This window comes from Gaeumannomyces tritici (genome assembly GCF_000145635.1).
Source record: "Gaeumannomyces tritici R3-111a-1 unplaced genomic scaffold supercont2.5, whole genome shotgun sequence".
In the NCBI taxonomy this organism is placed as follows: domain Eukaryota; kingdom Fungi; phylum Ascomycota; class Sordariomycetes; order Magnaporthales; family Magnaporthaceae; genus Gaeumannomyces; species Gaeumannomyces tritici.
Window position 1 is genome coordinate 1,486,790 of NW_008804549.1, and position 14,657 is coordinate 1,501,446.

Sequence of the window (14,657 nt, forward strand, 5' to 3'; positions counted from 1 at the left end):
GGGGCAACCCCGTGTCATTGGACACGTCAAGTGCTGGGACGGGCCGGGTGTTGCTCAAGTGTTCGTCAGCCCGATTTCCAGCAACGTGGTCGATGCATGTGGCTTGGCGGGAGCCGTTAAAAGGTGCCCACCCAACTCCGACTGCCGGACTCGGACTGCTCTATGCAACCCGACCATTCGAGGTTGCCGCAAATTTGACCGCCCTTCACCAACAAACCCTCGCGAAACTCATGATCCTTGCTAGAAACCACATAGTTGCGCTGCTCCACTGCCTTGAACCGCAAGTATGGGCGATCCCGGCGTGGCAATCCCCATCGAAGACTCCCCCTTCCCCCTGACCGACATCGACAAATGGGTTCTGTCACAGACCGACGAGGAGTTCAAGTACCATGATTGGGACGAGCTGAGAGAAATCATTGGTAAGTCGACGCGAGACACAGACACGAGCTGAGATGTTTTTTTTTTTGTAATTTGCTATGCCACCGCCTGCCTCATCCGCACAAGTCTGATCTGGTCCCTAGACAACAATAAGCTCGAGATGCTCAAGCGCAAGCCATCGGATCTGCGCAGGTACATGAAATGGACGGCTGAAACCAAGGCCGAGTACGGCAGCATGACAAAGTACATCATGGTCCATCGTTTGCCCAAAACTTGGGGAGAGCCTCCGTTCAAGCCAGTGTCCCCAGTCCCTTTTCAGAACTCCTCGGACTACCGGGTCTTGATGAACGACTGGCCGTATGGACTCGCCTCTGGAATCACCCATATCGTCGTGTGGTCACGCACCGGCATCCAAACAGACTCAGAGACTGGGGACATGACGCTAGAGAGTAGGCGGATAGTGGCAGACTTTGTCGAGAGGTTTTTCGTTGCCACACTGGGCTCTGGAGGCGAGAACCGCGTGATGTGGTTCAAGAACTGGGTTGCTCTTCAAAGCGTGCGCTCGCTCGAGCACATCCACGTCATGGTCAAGGACGTTGAGCCGGCGGTGCTGACCAACTGGACCGAGGAGCTCGAGTGCCATCGGGAGAAGTGATGGGTGGACAAGCTTGGGTGGAGCTGGGACTGTGAAGAAGTCGGCGCGGCGAAGAGAGGAAGTAGCCAAGAAAGAAAGAAAAAGAGGATAGGTGATTTTTATGCTGCCCGCCTTTGCTTGCGGTTCCCGGCAGGTTGCTGTTGTGCGCCTGCGGCACCCAAGCCCTGCATTGCTGCCATGTTCCGTGCAGCCCCGAACAAGCTAAAGCCTTTGTAGGCACCAAAGGCGGGGATGATCAGCCAGAAGAAAAATAGCCTATTTCCAAAGAGCGCCACCAAGACGAGCGTGGCCCAGGTGACCCAGACCACATCGAACATGTACTCGGTAAGTCCGGGAGAGGCGAGATCCTCGCCGGCAGACTTGAGAGCACCGGATGCCTCGAATTTAGGCCGCCCAGCCCTCTCCAGGGTGAGCTGGCATAAAAAGCTGGGAATGGAGACAAGAATGTATGCCAATAGCGACCGCGACCTGAAGAGGAAGTGGAGGGCGAGGAAGAGGCCATTGACGACGGCAGAGCCGATGTGGAGGTTGTTGAGAGCAGCCACGTTGGACCGAGCACGATCCTTTTTTGCTTTCTGCGCCATGGTTGTGGTGGGAGTCGGTTGTTGTCCTTGTGATTGTTGTTCTTGTTGTTTGTTGTTATTGTGGGAATGGGAGTGGTGGTGGTGGTGGTGACGATGGACAATGTGTTCGTCGGTGCTTTGGATGTTGGTGGGCAAGAATCGCAGCAGTGCACGTGGCTTCCATCCAGACCCAGAATAGACCCTTCCATACAAAAACATCAGAGCACATCCCCAAAGCGGCAGGTGGAGGCTGAAAGCGGTGAGTCAGTCCAGAGCGTGGCAATTCAATTGAGTGGCTGCTGCGAGTCACTCCCTGTTGCTCTGGCAGGATCCAGCCACAGCGTCTCGCCCGCATGCAGCCAATCAGGGCAAGGGTGGGCTGGCGAACAACAACATCGCGAGGACTGAGCGCCAGGCAGGGAAGGCGTGCATAGGCGAACAAAAATATCTGCACTTTTTTGTTCTCCAACCCCTTCCCCAGGCATCCAACGGCAGCATTGGCGGCTGGCTGATATTTTCTTTCCTGCCCAGTCCGACGCTGCACGGAACCGACGATGGAATGCCCCTCAGGAGCGACATATTAGCCGTTTTGTGCTTTGCTTTGCTGCGTACTCGCCTGCATTTTGCTTGAGCTCCTCGCTGCGCGTGGCGCGTGTGTGACCGACGCCCTTCACCACCACCCCACGCTTCGCAACCTCGTCCCCGGTTTTGGGCCCGGCCTTTTCGACCTTCGCTCTCCCTTCGGCACACATTTCACTCGTGCCGTTCCTGTCCTCGCCTTTTAATTACTTAATGATATACCCGCCGCCCGGCCCGACAACCCAACCGCCGTCGCACACGCGCATCCATCCATCACCTGCCGCTCGCCCGCCACCGACGCACGCTTGCACAGTCGAGGACACACCGGTTGCCCTGTCCGTCCCGCGGACGACTTCCCTGCAGCAGGAAGCCTCGGTCGACGATTCGCCCGACCGCAACTGCTTCCGCCATCTCGGACGCGCCACCGTCGGCCCCCACCTAGCGAGGCGTGCTGGTGATCGAGACGAGGTCGCTGCTCTGTCGGTGCGCCTCCAATATCGGCCCCATGGCTCGGCGGTCTAGGTAGCGATCTCAACCTTCCACCTCCCGCGCAAATGTCGCGGCCATTTTCGTACTCGGCGGCCCCGGCCCCCGCCGGCGGCGCCCACGTCGCAGGCCTGCTGAGACAAGCCGTCTTGTACCACCTCGACAACCTCTCCAACGACAATGCCCTATTCTTCGCTGAGCGACTGGCCGCCCAAGACCCGAAGTCGTCCGAGTCGACCTTCCTGCTGGCCCTGTGCCACTTTCACGCGGGGGACTTTTTGTCGGCCTACGGCACGAGCAAAGACGACGCAAAAGCGACCGGGTCTCGTGGGCTCCACTTGGGCCGTGTTTACATATTTGCCCAGTCCTGCCTGGCTTTGGAGAGGTTTCGTGATGGAGCACTTGCGCTGGAGAGATCCAGGCCGCTGTGGCCCCAAAAGTCGCATCTCGGGAGGCACTCGGCCGTCAACCGCAGCATGACCCCGGACGCCGCAACCCTCAACTGCTTGCTTGGCAAACTCTACCGTGGCATGGACGACAAAAGGCGCTCCGTGTCGTCTTTCGAAGAAGCCTTGAAAGCAAACCCCTTCATGTGGGATGCCTTCACGTCACTCTGCGATATGGGCGTCAATATCAAAGTGCCCAACATTTTCAGAGTCAGCGACGCTCTTGTTCGCTGTTTGGAGCCGGACTCTGTGGCACCAGAGAATAGGGACCCCCAACAGGCCAACCCACTAGAGCCGCTCCCCCGGAAATCGGCGATGCGTGCTGTTCACAACGAAGCGATGGACCCTTTCGATCAGCCTCGATCCGCGGCTCTTCAGGACAAGAGCGTGTTTGGAAACTTGGGTGAGGGAGAGACGGCGGAAAACGACTTTTTTGCCAAGATTGCCGCCGCCCGCTCGAGGATGGCTGCCACCGCCGCTCCAAGCCAAGGCCCCGAGGGCATGGAAACACCACCCGCTCCATCTTCAGCGGTGGATTCGAACGTCTTCCGAACGGCCCAGAACTCGGAAGCACCGCAGGCTCCAGTGAGAAGGTCGAGGACGACGCATATTGCTGAACCGCCTTCAGCAGAAGGCCCGCCGAGAATCAACTACCGCGGTGCGACAAGACGAAGGGAGCGTGTCTTGGAACCGAACGTGGAAGGGCAACCCACATCCGAGCAAGGCTCGTCGCTTCTCCGATCAGCTACGACTGCGGTCTCGGGACTCGATCGAAAGCGGACCATCTCTGGCCATCCAGTGCAGCAACGACAGGGCGTTTCTGAGGAGCCAGGGGCCCCGCAGAGGAGAAGCGCAAGGCTGAACATGTTCAAGCCTGCGACGACGACCAAGCCGGCCGTCGCCACTGCTGCTGCTCCCGCTGTCGCTCCCGCGCGGGAAGTAAAGAAGGCCAGGCCACCCATCTCGAGGATCATGCGACCCGGATCCGGTGGGTCCAGCGTGGGAAGGGTGGTGAGTGGCAACAGGAAGCCAGTCGAGGAGAACAGTATGGACGTCGACCATATCGAGCCCCCTAAGACAAGGGAGATCATGCAACCGCCTCCCCCACCACCAAGGACTGTGGAGTTTGATGTCGTCAACACGGTTCGTACGGAGGAGGCCCTGAGGATTCTGCTGGAACTTCTCAGGCGGCTCGGGTCAGGATACTTGGCGTTGTCACAATACCAATGCAGCGAGGCCGTCCAGAGCCTCAGCTCTGTGTCGCGCGCGCATGCGGACACCCCATGGGTTCTGGCACAGCTCGGTCGTGCCCATTACGAGCAGGCAAAGTACGCCGAGGCGGAGCTGTCTTTCAGGCGACTACGTGCTCTCGCCCCTCATCGGATGGAGGACATGGAAGTCTACTCAACGGTTCTTTGGCATCTCAAAAAGGAGACCGAGTCATCCTTCCTGGCACATGAGTTGGTCGATGCAGCCTGGCACTCTCCAAACGCCTGGTGCGCCCTCGGGAACGCGTGGTCCCTGGCGTCGGATCGGGAGCAGGCGCTTCGGTGCTTCAAGCGGGCTACACAGCTCGACCCCAAGTTCGCATATGCCTATACACTGCAAGGCCACGAACACTTCCTCAACGAAGAGTACGACAAGGCCTTGACATCATACCGGCACGCGATTGCGGCCGACAGACGGCACTACAACGCTTACTACGGAATCGGGCGTGTTTATGAGAAGCTCGGAAACTACGACAAGGCGTACACCCACTTCCACGCGGCGTCGGTGATACACCCGACCAATGCGGTCCTAATCTGCTGTATCGGTCAGGCGCTTGAGAAGCAGAAGCAAGTGGTCCAAGCGCTCCAATTCTTCACCAAAGCCACCGAGCTGGCACCCCAGGCCGCGCAGACGAGGTTCATGAAGGCGCGCGCCCTGTTGGCTATCGGCCAACTGGGCGAAGCACAGAAGGAGCTGATGATCCTGAAGGATCTCGCGCCGGACGAGGCCACCGTACACTTCCTTCTGGGCAAGTTATACAAGACCTTGAACGACAAGAACACGGCCGTGCATCATTTTACGATTGCCTTGAGTTTAGACCCCAAGGTATGCAGCCGAGATTACTCCAGCACAGACAGAGACTGAACCCCCTGCGCGCTTGAACATCTTGTGAATATCCTTTGCTAATATACATGTCACAAAATAGGCAAGCCAATTAATCAAGAAGGCTATTGAAAGCCTGGAAGACGAAGACGGATTCGATGATTCGATGGTGCCATGATTCATACCTTTTTTTCAGGTCTCTTTGGGGGCGGTTGCCCTTGCAGCTCGGACGGCCATTTCCGAGTCACACACTTAGACACGACCAGATCACATACAGCGGGACAGGACCTCGAATGGATATTTCTATTTTGGGTCGGCTGGAAAATTGCATCGTCCAGAGCGTCGAGCCTGGTTGCTGCCTTATCGTCTTTTCCGTTTCTGGGCTCAACAGCAGACACCCACCCACGTTCTATGCCCCTGTTCTTTTGGGCTTCTTGCAGGGCGTTCTGGATTGGCTGGATAGCCTAGCAATCACGGGTGGGGTTCATGGGGAATGTGGGTGGATGAATTGATTGTATTTTGCTTATAAAGACCAAGGTCCCTGGATACGCAGCATGGAAACGGCGTTCTGGAGACCATCACCTTAGCGACGTTTTTGGCTGTTCTCTGCTTTAAACCAGAAACAGAAGGCGAACAAGGAAGTGGGGAGTGGCGAGCAGTCACGGCCTGGCTTGGGTTATTTTGCGTTGGGGTCACTTTTCTCTCTCGGGCCCGGGCAGGCCAAGGGGTATATGGGTACCTGAGCATCCAGTCACAACATCCCCGTCTGTACGATAGCAAGAAGCCAACACGCCGGGCATTTGACATTCAGCCATTGCCACATTCCTACGTTTCCATATCCCGGTTGACCTGTGTCCCTCGTCTCCTTTGAGCAGAGAGGGGCGTCTTTGTCGCTCCTGGTAGTCCCAACAAATATCGAAAGCTAGAAACAGAAGGGCAGGAGATTATCCCGATGCCGTTCATGGAGAAACAAGGCTAGAAACAAATGGATATTTCAAGTTCTGATCACTGACCGACTGGTCATTCACTGACCGTCCACCTGTGGGAGTGTAGCCTGGGCCGTGGATGTGAATGCAGGGCACAAGTGCATGGATCGACAACTCGTTGAAGGGACGCGGCTTGATGCTGGCAGAACCAACTAGATCTAGCGAGGAGTCTCTAGAGCTTATGGGCGGTCGTTGATATGTGAACCAACGGGAACAGCCTGCGGTAAACCCAAAATCTTGAACGGGAGGCTACTCGCGTTTCCCCACGCTCGTCACCGCGCCAGACGCGTTTGTCAAGGATGGTGATCAATTCAAATGCGGGGCGCGCGCGTGGCCGGCAACGACCCGTGAAAGGATGGTCGGGTGCACGGACCACCATCAATCAGGGACGAAATCAGCACCTGCACTTCCAATTGCGGGGCCGCGGTCACGAATCAGAAAATGCGCCGCCAGTGCGGCGAGCATGGAATTCGAAACCAAAGCGCGCCCACCCGCATTTTCCGAACAAGGGAGAAAACCCGCCCGCAGTTGCACGCTGCCAAAAAAAGCCGAAATCAAACGCGACCCGACAACCCAATTTTTGGTTGATCCTCCCCCCGCCCGCATGACCATTTCGACACCGCAACCCGCGTCAAAAGCCCTCGCAATTCCCAAAACCGACTAGCGCGTTTTCTGCCACCTTCGCCCATTAGTTCCCCAGTACCCCCCCCGACGCGTGCAGCCGCCCAAATCAGCCTGCAGCCATATAAAATCTCCCAACCCACCTTAATCGGTCCCCTCGAACTTCTCTGCTCCCGTCTCTCTTGCATACCGCATCCAACCACAAACCACAAACCACAAAACAAACAACGCATCAACAGTCTCGTCCCAGTGACGACATTTCAATCAACCTAATCAACTAAAACCTATTCCCATCTATCAAGATGACTGGACGTGAGTATTTTTACCCTCTTGTCGTCGCCTTCTCGTCGTCTCTTGGCATCTCGCCGTCACCGCCGCGTTGGTTGCCCGATCGGCATCCTCCCCACTCCAACGCGTCGCGGGCCGACCGCGACTGAGGGGTGGAACACCGATCACCACCGCCATCATGCATCTACACTAGCCTCATCGCAATCATACTGACATATCTCTTCTACCTAGGCGGCAAGGGAGGAAAGGGTCTTGGAAAGGGCGGCGCCAAGCGTCACCGCAAGATTCTTCGTGACAACATCCAGGGTATCACAAAGCCCGCTATCCGCCGTCTGGCGCGTCGTGGTGGTGTCAAGCGTATCTCGGCCAGTAAGTACTATTACCAACAATCATCACAGCTCTCTTCATCGTCGTCGACGTGTCCGCTGACCTGATTCCTCTCTTCCAGTGATCTACGAGGAGACCCGTGGTGTCCTCAAGTCCTTCCTCGAGGGCGTCATCCGTGACGCCGTCACCTACACCGAGCACGCCAAGCGCAAGACCGTCACCTCCCTTGACGTTGTCTACGCCCTCAAGCGCCAGGGCCGCACCCTGTACGGTTTCGGTGGTTAAACAACCCAAACCCGATATCGACTTGTTTCTTGCTCGGGGGTTGTTGTGGTGGTTGTCTCATTTTCTTTTTGCTGGAGAAGGCGAAGCGTCTCAGTCGACCCGCCTGTCTCACAGTCGCGACGTTATTCTGGGAATCTTGGGGAAATGGTCACTGGCGTTCGGCGAGTACATAGCACGGCACCAGGGAGTCTGGGATTCATGGCTCCCTTGATTAAACAAACAACTTCATGATCAAGCTTGCTGTCGCTATCTGTGAATACACACTCACGTTTCGGTGTCCTTCCCACATCGTTTATCGCCATGCCTTCTCACGTACTACTTTCATCACTCGACACTCGGTATCTACAGGTATTCAATTGGGGTATATGACATGTCTCATCCATGACGCCCACCTCTCGCATCCGTGTTCCTCGCTATTCTTGTTTGCCCTCCTTCTGACCGGTTGGAATGTGAAAGGTCCTTTCAAGGTGGTCACAAGTCCAGGTAGCACTTCCCCCACCCCCCTCGTCTATCCATCCCCCGCGGCGAGCCATCATAGATACTTCTTGCCGGCCGCGGCCACCCTGGATCTGAAGATGGGGCTCTTGACCTCCATGTTGACCTTGTAAAAGGGGCTCATGATGGCCTTGACCCAGCTCTCGTAGACCTCGACGAAGAAGCTGCGGATGGCCTCCTCGGTCGCGGGGCCCGTCGGGTTCGTGGCGATGGAGCTGGCCGACATGCGCCCCGCCGCCAGCGCCTGCTGCGCCGGCTGGTGCAGCAGCAGGAACTTTGCGTTTGAGCCCGTCACGAAGCACGACACGTAGCTGTTGAAGAACTTGTCGACGCACTTGAGGTACCTGCGATTTTGCGGGAGAGGAGATGGTGGTCAGTTGACAATGGTTGCGGCCCCCCTTGTGTGCCCGATTCCATGATGCCCAGGGGTACCCGTCACTCGATCTCCCCATCACTCAGAGAATCCCCGCCGCAGTACCAAGTAGAAAGCTCACATCTGACCCGTGTTCCACTGCGCCTCCTCGACAATGTCCAGGCTGCTGTGCAGGATGAACTGGTTCATGTGGCGGCTGCCCTCGGCGAAACGGGCCACCCCGTCGTTGCCCTGTTTTGACGTGCCGAACTCATACTCGAAGAGGGGGTTGTCCTGCGTCCCGATGATGGCGAAATAGTACGACATGGTCCAAGGGGGAGGTGTGGCATGGAGCGCCGCTGCATCCGTTGTCGGGGGGGTGGATTGGCGGCCGCGCTGGTCGTTGTCGGCCTTCCGCTCCCGGGCTGTTTCCGGAGGTTCTCTGCCGAGCGGGTGATGCGGTAGCGCACGAATTGGGCAGTTGCCCGTCCGGTGGAAAGAGGTGCGTCTTGGTGCTCGGTGTGACTGGATGACAGGCCCAAGCCGCCACTGCTCGGCATACCTCCATGCAGGCGCAGGAAATGTTGTGGGGCTGGGCGCACCCCATACAAGCCTGCGATTGGCTGCTTATCGCATCAGTAGATTTCCTAACGTCAGGTTTCCATTGGCAACTCCATCACAGAACGAGAGAACCAAGACTTCGAAGCTGGGCCCATTTGTGACCCATCCCGCCTGGACGGAGTGACCCCCAGACTTCGACCATGTTCGGCCCCTTCAGGATAACAAATCCTTTAAATGGCGGTCTCCTCTGGTGCGCTTCCATTTTCTTCCTTCTCAGCGCATCCCAAATCCCCCCCTCCTGGCTCTGTCGCATGACATGTCGGCAGTTCCTAACCAATTCTACCCTCGGTCGGAATGCAGGAAGATCCCCTGGCGTCTCTCGCGCTTCCAGAAGCTCCGCCACCGCAGGCGGCTACGGGCGGTGGACAGCATCGTCGACACCATCAGCCAGGCTCTGAGCAAGAAGGGGGAGACGCTCAAGGCGCTCGACAGGTGGAAGGCCGAGATGCCCCGGGAGGAGGAGATGTTGCCCAAGGACAAGTACACCATCTTCGACCGCAAGGAGAAGAAGTACCGCAAGGGAATTCACAGTACGCTGCTGGCAAGCATGCCCCGCGAGACATCGGATGGCTAACACAGTCACCAACCGCCACTCTCAGAGCTCCCCAAGTGGACCAGGGTGTCCCAGAGGGTCAACCCACCAGGATTCTAGGATTTGCCTCTCGACGCGACATGCTCGATTATCGGCGGGTTTTCCTCATGTCGGACATGCGCCGTCAGGCATCCCTGCCGTCGACGACTGGCTAGACTACTATTCCACACGCACTGAGACGCATGGCCCAAGACGGCGGCTATGGCTCAGCCTCGAGAACATCCCCGGTCCGACGCGGGGAACTTGAACTTGATGGGGATGATAGCTTGACTTCGGCGTCATATTATCGTCAGCAGCTACTTCGGATGGACTGCCATGTCAGCTAGGGAGGAAGGGAGGGCATCAGAGTTGGACCACATACAGGAGATGTTGGACGGCTAGGCCCTCTTATGGTATGCGCGGCTCCTCATCGAAGCCTCGACTGTGGTCCATCTATGTAGCATGGAAGGAATGACGAAAGGAACCCGTGAAAAAATCATATCTTGTGGTATTATCTGCCTTGTAATATGCACGTTCACGACCTCTTGCCACCAACTACCAGCAAGAGATTTACCCAAGTGAAAGTGACCATTGCTTTTCCCTAGCCTGACCCGTCGTGCTCTCCGGTCTCGCCTTATCTCAGGTGACCGCGGTCTTGGCTGTCCCTCGATTCCCTGGCGTCCCTGTTCTCTCGGTCCCTGGCCTCGCGCTCGAGCTGGACGGCGCGGCCAAGCCCGCCGCGGCCCTCGTCGTAGTCGTCGCGGTACTCGTCGCGGACCTGGCCGCCCGACTTGCCGCGGCCGTACTGGCGGCCTTCCTCGAAGCCCGGGTCGAGGTCGGTGCGGATGACGCGCTCGTCGAGCTTGGTGCCGCCGATGAACTTCATGCAGTCGAGCGCGTCCTGGTGCGTGTAGTACTCGACGAAGCAGAAGCCGCAGGGCGTCTTGTTGAAGCGGTCCAGGCCCATGACCAGGCGCTTGATCTCGCCGCACTTGGAGAAGAGCTCGTAGATTTGCTCCTCGGTGGTGAAGAAGGACCTGGTTTTTTATTTTTGTTGACGTGGTGAGAGGTTGCTCAAACTTCGCGGCAGCAGAAGGGTGAGTCGGGGGACAAAGACCTACAGGTTCCCGACGTAAAGCGTGGTCGCTTTGGCCAGAGGATCAACCTGTGGCTGCTGCGGCTCCGCATCTTCGTCGTCGTTCCTGCGACGCTTCCGATGGCTGAAGTAGGCGCTTGGCCTGTCGAGCCGGTCGATTGTGTTGCGTACGGGCGGCACCATCTTGTCGATTGAAGGATGGTTGTCGGAAGCGTGGCGCGGAACACGGGGCGCAACCTCGCGAGTTGGAGCTGCTGAGGTTCCTTTCCAATTAGTGTCGGCGAGTCGTCGATTGGGTCGGCTCTGATGGAGCTCTGCGCGGCACTGAAGTGGGTTCCGCCAACTGCCTGCCTGCGCGCTGCTGTCAGGCAATGCATGCAAGGGACCCCATCGAAAATCCAAAGCTCGGACTTGGTCTCTTTCACCACCGCGTTTTGGACAAATCTTTGGTCCGGCTTGCACATTCACCGACTGCCCCAGAAAGTGCCTGTGAGAAAGCCAACGGCCTGTGAGAACTTGCTGTACTTGCTTTAATATTAATCCGACGCGCTCCGCCTCCGTGGTTTCAATATCGTCATCCTGCCGACCAGCAAAGGCGGGCGGCGTCCTCCTTTTTTTTCCTGAGGCCGTCGCGCCCACTCCAAGGTTGAATTCAGCATTCGAGCATCCCTCATGTGCAGCTGATACCCGCCCCCGCCGTGCCATCGCAGTCGAACCCTTCCCGTCCACGATGGTCAAGATAACAAGCTACACGCCGGCCTGGCTTAACGAACCAGCCCCAGGCCATGGCTTGTTTGCACCCCCCGAGCTTGACCCAAAGAGGAGCTCGTACGCATCGACCAGCTCAAAGGGCGGCAAGCCCAAGCCCGGACCCAGACGCACCATAGCCCGTCGCGGCACCGAGGTCTTTGTCGCCAACGGCAGGGAGCTCCGATGGGGCGACCTCGTCTACCTCAAGGAGCTGTGGGCTTCCAAGCAGGCGGGCGGCGCCGCGGACAGGTCCGGCCGGGCCCGTGTTAAGCGCGAGGATTCGGACCCAAACTCGTTCACGATACATGAAGATGACGACGCCGACGCGATGTTTGCCGCCGCTGGCCACGCCCAGGGCATGCGCGTGAGTTCAACGCTCTGGACTAGCGTGTGGAGGACTTGGAAGACACCCGCGACAAGCTAACATGGCAACTTTGCGCGCAACAGATAATCAAAACCCCAGTAGCAGATGACATCAAGCAACTCGTCATGTCGCCACAGGCTAACTACCTGGCCGTCCTGACGACACACACAGTCCACATCTGCATGCTGCCCGACCCATCCCACTTGACGGCCCAGGACGCAGGGCCGCTCAAGGCCAAGTTCTGGACTCTCGGCCCGACAACCCACGTGACTTCAAAGTCACCGATCATGTCCGCCGTCTTCCATCCCCTCGGTGTCAACGGTTCGGCGCTTGTTACTGTGACTGAGGAGGCTGTTGTGCGCGTGTGGGAGCTGTCACCGGCTGATCGGTGGTCCTTCGACACCCCGACCCTCGCGGTGGACCTGAGGAAGCTCGCGGACGGAACGTCTCTAGACCAGGACTTTAGCGCATCGACCTCGGCCATGAACAAGGGCTTTTCTCCGGACTCATTCGACATGGAGGTGGCGGCGGCCTGCTTTGGCGGCGGGCGGGGCTCCGGGTCTTGGTCGTCCATGACGCTCTGGGTCGCAATGCGTGGAGGCGACCTGTACGCCCTGTGCCCCCTCCTGCCCCAACGATGGGCCCCGCCTCCGACGCTCATCCCCTCGCTCTCTGTGTCTATAGTTGCGAAGCTTGCGGCGATCGAGGACGATCCAGCCGTCCCCGCACAGGAGAAGCTACTAGCACAGCAGCAGCTAGAGTGGATGTCAGACTTGGACAACCAGGAGCCTAGGATTGTGGAAGGCTCCATCACCGATCCGACGACGGAAATTTTCACACGGCCATCGAGGCCTGGCGCAGTGCCCAAACTGCAAGGCCCCTTCGACCTCGAACTAGAGGCACTCGACGACAACGATCTGGACGTGGAGCTAACAGACATCTACGTGATCGGCGAGAAAATCGACACCGAGGATCTTATGATGGGTGAGGATGATGAGGAGCTCCAGATGGACGACGCTGACTCGGAGGGTCTGTCGCTATCCATCATCTGCCTTGTCTCTACCAGTGGACAGCTACGGGTTTGCCTCGACCTTGAGGGTGTTCAAGCACGATGGCTGCCCTCTGCAAGCAAGTCCAGGTTCGCGCGCCAGGTCCCCGTGGGTAACGCCCCTCTCCCATCCCTTCTCACCTTCCAGACGCTGGACGTCATGCGTCCCATGGAAGTTACAGCCGACGCATGGCCCATGATCAGCCCCGACGTCACTTCACGATACTCATTTTTCATCACACACCCGGCTGGGATCGCGCTGGTGTCTCTGGCACCGTGGGTCTTTCGGTTGGAGAGCGAACTCCAGGGTGACTCGGCAGCTGGGTCGGAGTTCCGGCTAGATCTGCTCGTCAAGGGACAAACATCGACCAGGGATAGGGTGTTCACGCACAAGGGTGCACCACTGGCCGCTGCGGTGGCGATCCGGGACCCCGACCTGGGATACTTTCTGCTGTCCAGTACGCCACAGGCAGCCGTGGCGCTGTCTTTCGAGGCGCCCGAGGACGAGTTCAGGCCGGCGATATCCGGCGCCATTTCGCCGTCGCTTCAGGCCTCGGGGGATGGCGGCGTCCGCAGCGATGACGACGAGGCCAAGCCGCTCGTTATATGCGAGCCTCGGCCGGCGTTCCAGCCGTCCATGGAGGTGTTTGACGAGCAAAACGAGATATCGGAATTTCTCAAGATTGCGCGGACGAGCCGCTACCAGGCGGTCCTGACTCACGAGATCAGGCTGTCGGCGGCGTCATTGACGGTGCTCACCAACGCACACCAGCGGATAGACGCCCAGACGGAACGGGTCAACAAGGCGGTCGGAGAGCTGTTCAGGCGGCTTCAGCAGCTACCGGCTGAGCTTCACGAGCAGGTGATGAAGATGAACATGCTCAAGGAGAAGATCGACAAGATTGCGGGCGAGGAGGGCGCGCAGCAGGACGGCGAGGAAGACGAATCCGGCCTTCCCGACCACGTGCGGCTGGAGCGGCGGCTGGAGCGGGCGCAGACCAGGCAACGCGAGCTTGCGGAGCGCATGGACAAGATCAAGCGGTCGGTCGGGCGGGCGAACAGCAGGGAGCTCAGCGACAAGGAGAGGGCGTGGATGGACGAGGTGCGCTCGCTCGAGGCGAGCGTGCTGGGCAGCAACGAAGACGGCGGCAGCGCGGCCAACGCGGGCGGCGCCTCGTCCAAGGTGAGGCAGTACAGCAAGCGATTCGACGAGGTCACGGCGCTCAAGACGGAGCTTGTGCGGCAGGCCGAGGGGCTTCAGCAGCAGCGGCAGCAGCTACTGCAGGACAGGGACAAGGCCACCGGCAGCAGCGGCAGCAGCACCGGGGACGACAAGAAGGCGGGCGAGGCGGTGCAGCACCCTTCGACGCCCAACATGAAGATTCCAGCAGACGTGCGCAAGGCAAAGGTTGCGCAGGTCATGCAGCTCCTCGAGAGGGAGACGACATTAGTCGAAGCCGTCAAGAGCCGACTGGAGAAACTCACGATGGCTGGCTGAAGAGACGGGGGGAGGGACAGGGATCATGGGAGAACGTAATGCTTGTAGTCGTGACACGCTGGGGCGTTTTTGGCTCGGCGGCTACCGCAGAATACAGACAGAGTTGGCATTGGCGGTTAGAGTACGGAACGACGACAGCCTTTGAAGCAAGCCCTCT

General features: G+C 58.5%; 8 protein-coding genes across 8 annotated transcripts in view; 6 read left to right on the top strand and 2 right to left on the bottom strand.

Moving 5' to 3' along the window:
- The window catches only part of GGTG_09483 (hypothetical protein), a 2,248-nt gene extending 555 nt beyond the window's left edge, over positions 1-1,693 (top strand). Inside the window, exon 2 of the mRNA XM_009227333.1 lies at positions 522-1,693. Coding sequence (XP_009225597.1) covers positions 522-1,033 — 512 coding nt within the window. The 3' untranslated portion in view covers positions 1,034-1,693. The remainder of the gene's footprint in view (positions 1-521) is intronic.
- Positions 1,694-2,388: 695 nt separating this feature from the next.
- GGTG_09484 (hypothetical protein) lies at positions 2,389-2,697 on the top strand (the record flags this gene model as incomplete). Its single annotated transcript, XM_009227334.1, has 1 exon — positions 2,389-2,697. One exon carries the CDS (start codon positions 2,389-2,391, stop codon positions 2,695-2,697), a length of 309 nt encoding a protein of 102 aa, XP_009225598.1.
- Positions 2,698-2,729: 32 nt separating this feature from the next.
- GGTG_09485 (hypothetical protein) lies at positions 2,730-5,376 on the top strand (the record flags this gene model as incomplete). The annotated part of the gene is made up of 2 exons (XM_009227335.1): positions 2,730-5,201; positions 5,302-5,376. 2 exons carry the CDS (start codon positions 2,730-2,732, stop codon positions 5,374-5,376), a joined length of 2,547 nt encoding a protein of 848 aa, XP_009225599.1.
- A 1,578-nt stretch (positions 5,377-6,954) lies between these two features.
- On the top strand, positions 6,955-7,993 carry GGTG_09486 (histone H4). The gene is made up of 3 exons (XM_009227336.1): positions 6,955-7,117; positions 7,325-7,462; positions 7,542-7,993. Exons 1-3 carry the CDS (start codon positions 7,108-7,110, stop codon positions 7,703-7,705), a joined length of 312 nt encoding a protein of 103 aa, XP_009225600.1. The 5' UTR covers positions 6,955-7,107; the 3' UTR covers positions 7,706-7,993.
- Positions 7,929-9,108, bottom strand: GGTG_09487 (trafficking protein particle complex subunit 2). Its single transcript, XM_009227337.1, has 2 exons — positions 8,695-9,108; positions 7,929-8,544 (listed from the first exon to the last, which is right to left on the bottom strand). The coding sequence occupies exons 1-2, from the start codon at positions 8,877-8,879 to the stop codon at positions 8,238-8,240; spliced, it is 492 nt and encodes a 163-aa protein (XP_009225601.1). The 5' UTR covers positions 8,880-9,108; the 3' UTR covers positions 7,929-8,237.
- Positions 9,109-9,169: 61 nt separating this feature from the next.
- GGTG_09488 (hypothetical protein) lies at positions 9,170-10,335 on the top strand. Its single transcript, XM_009227338.1, has 3 exons — positions 9,170-9,363; positions 9,474-9,703; positions 9,773-10,335. The coding sequence occupies exons 1-3, from the start codon at positions 9,314-9,316 to the stop codon at positions 9,823-9,825; spliced, it is 333 nt and encodes a 110-aa protein (XP_009225602.1). The 5' UTR covers positions 9,170-9,313; the 3' UTR covers positions 9,826-10,335.
- GGTG_09489 (nuclear cap-binding protein subunit 2) lies at positions 10,269-11,189 on the bottom strand. The gene is made up of 2 exons (XM_009227339.1): positions 10,866-11,189; positions 10,269-10,781 (listed from the first exon to the last, which is right to left on the bottom strand). The coding sequence occupies exons 1-2, from the start codon at positions 11,021-11,023 to the stop codon at positions 10,379-10,381; spliced, it is 561 nt and encodes a 186-aa protein (XP_009225603.1). The 5' UTR covers positions 11,024-11,189; the 3' UTR covers positions 10,269-10,378.
- A 381-nt stretch (positions 11,190-11,570) lies between these two features.
- GGTG_09490 (hypothetical protein) lies at positions 11,571-14,500 on the top strand (the record flags this gene model as incomplete). Its single annotated transcript, XM_009227340.1, has 2 exons — positions 11,571-11,954; positions 12,038-14,500. The coding sequence occupies 2 exons, from the start codon at positions 11,571-11,573 to the stop codon at positions 14,498-14,500; spliced, it is 2,847 nt and encodes a 948-aa protein (XP_009225604.1).
- Between the last annotated feature and the right edge of the window lie 157 nt (positions 14,501-14,657).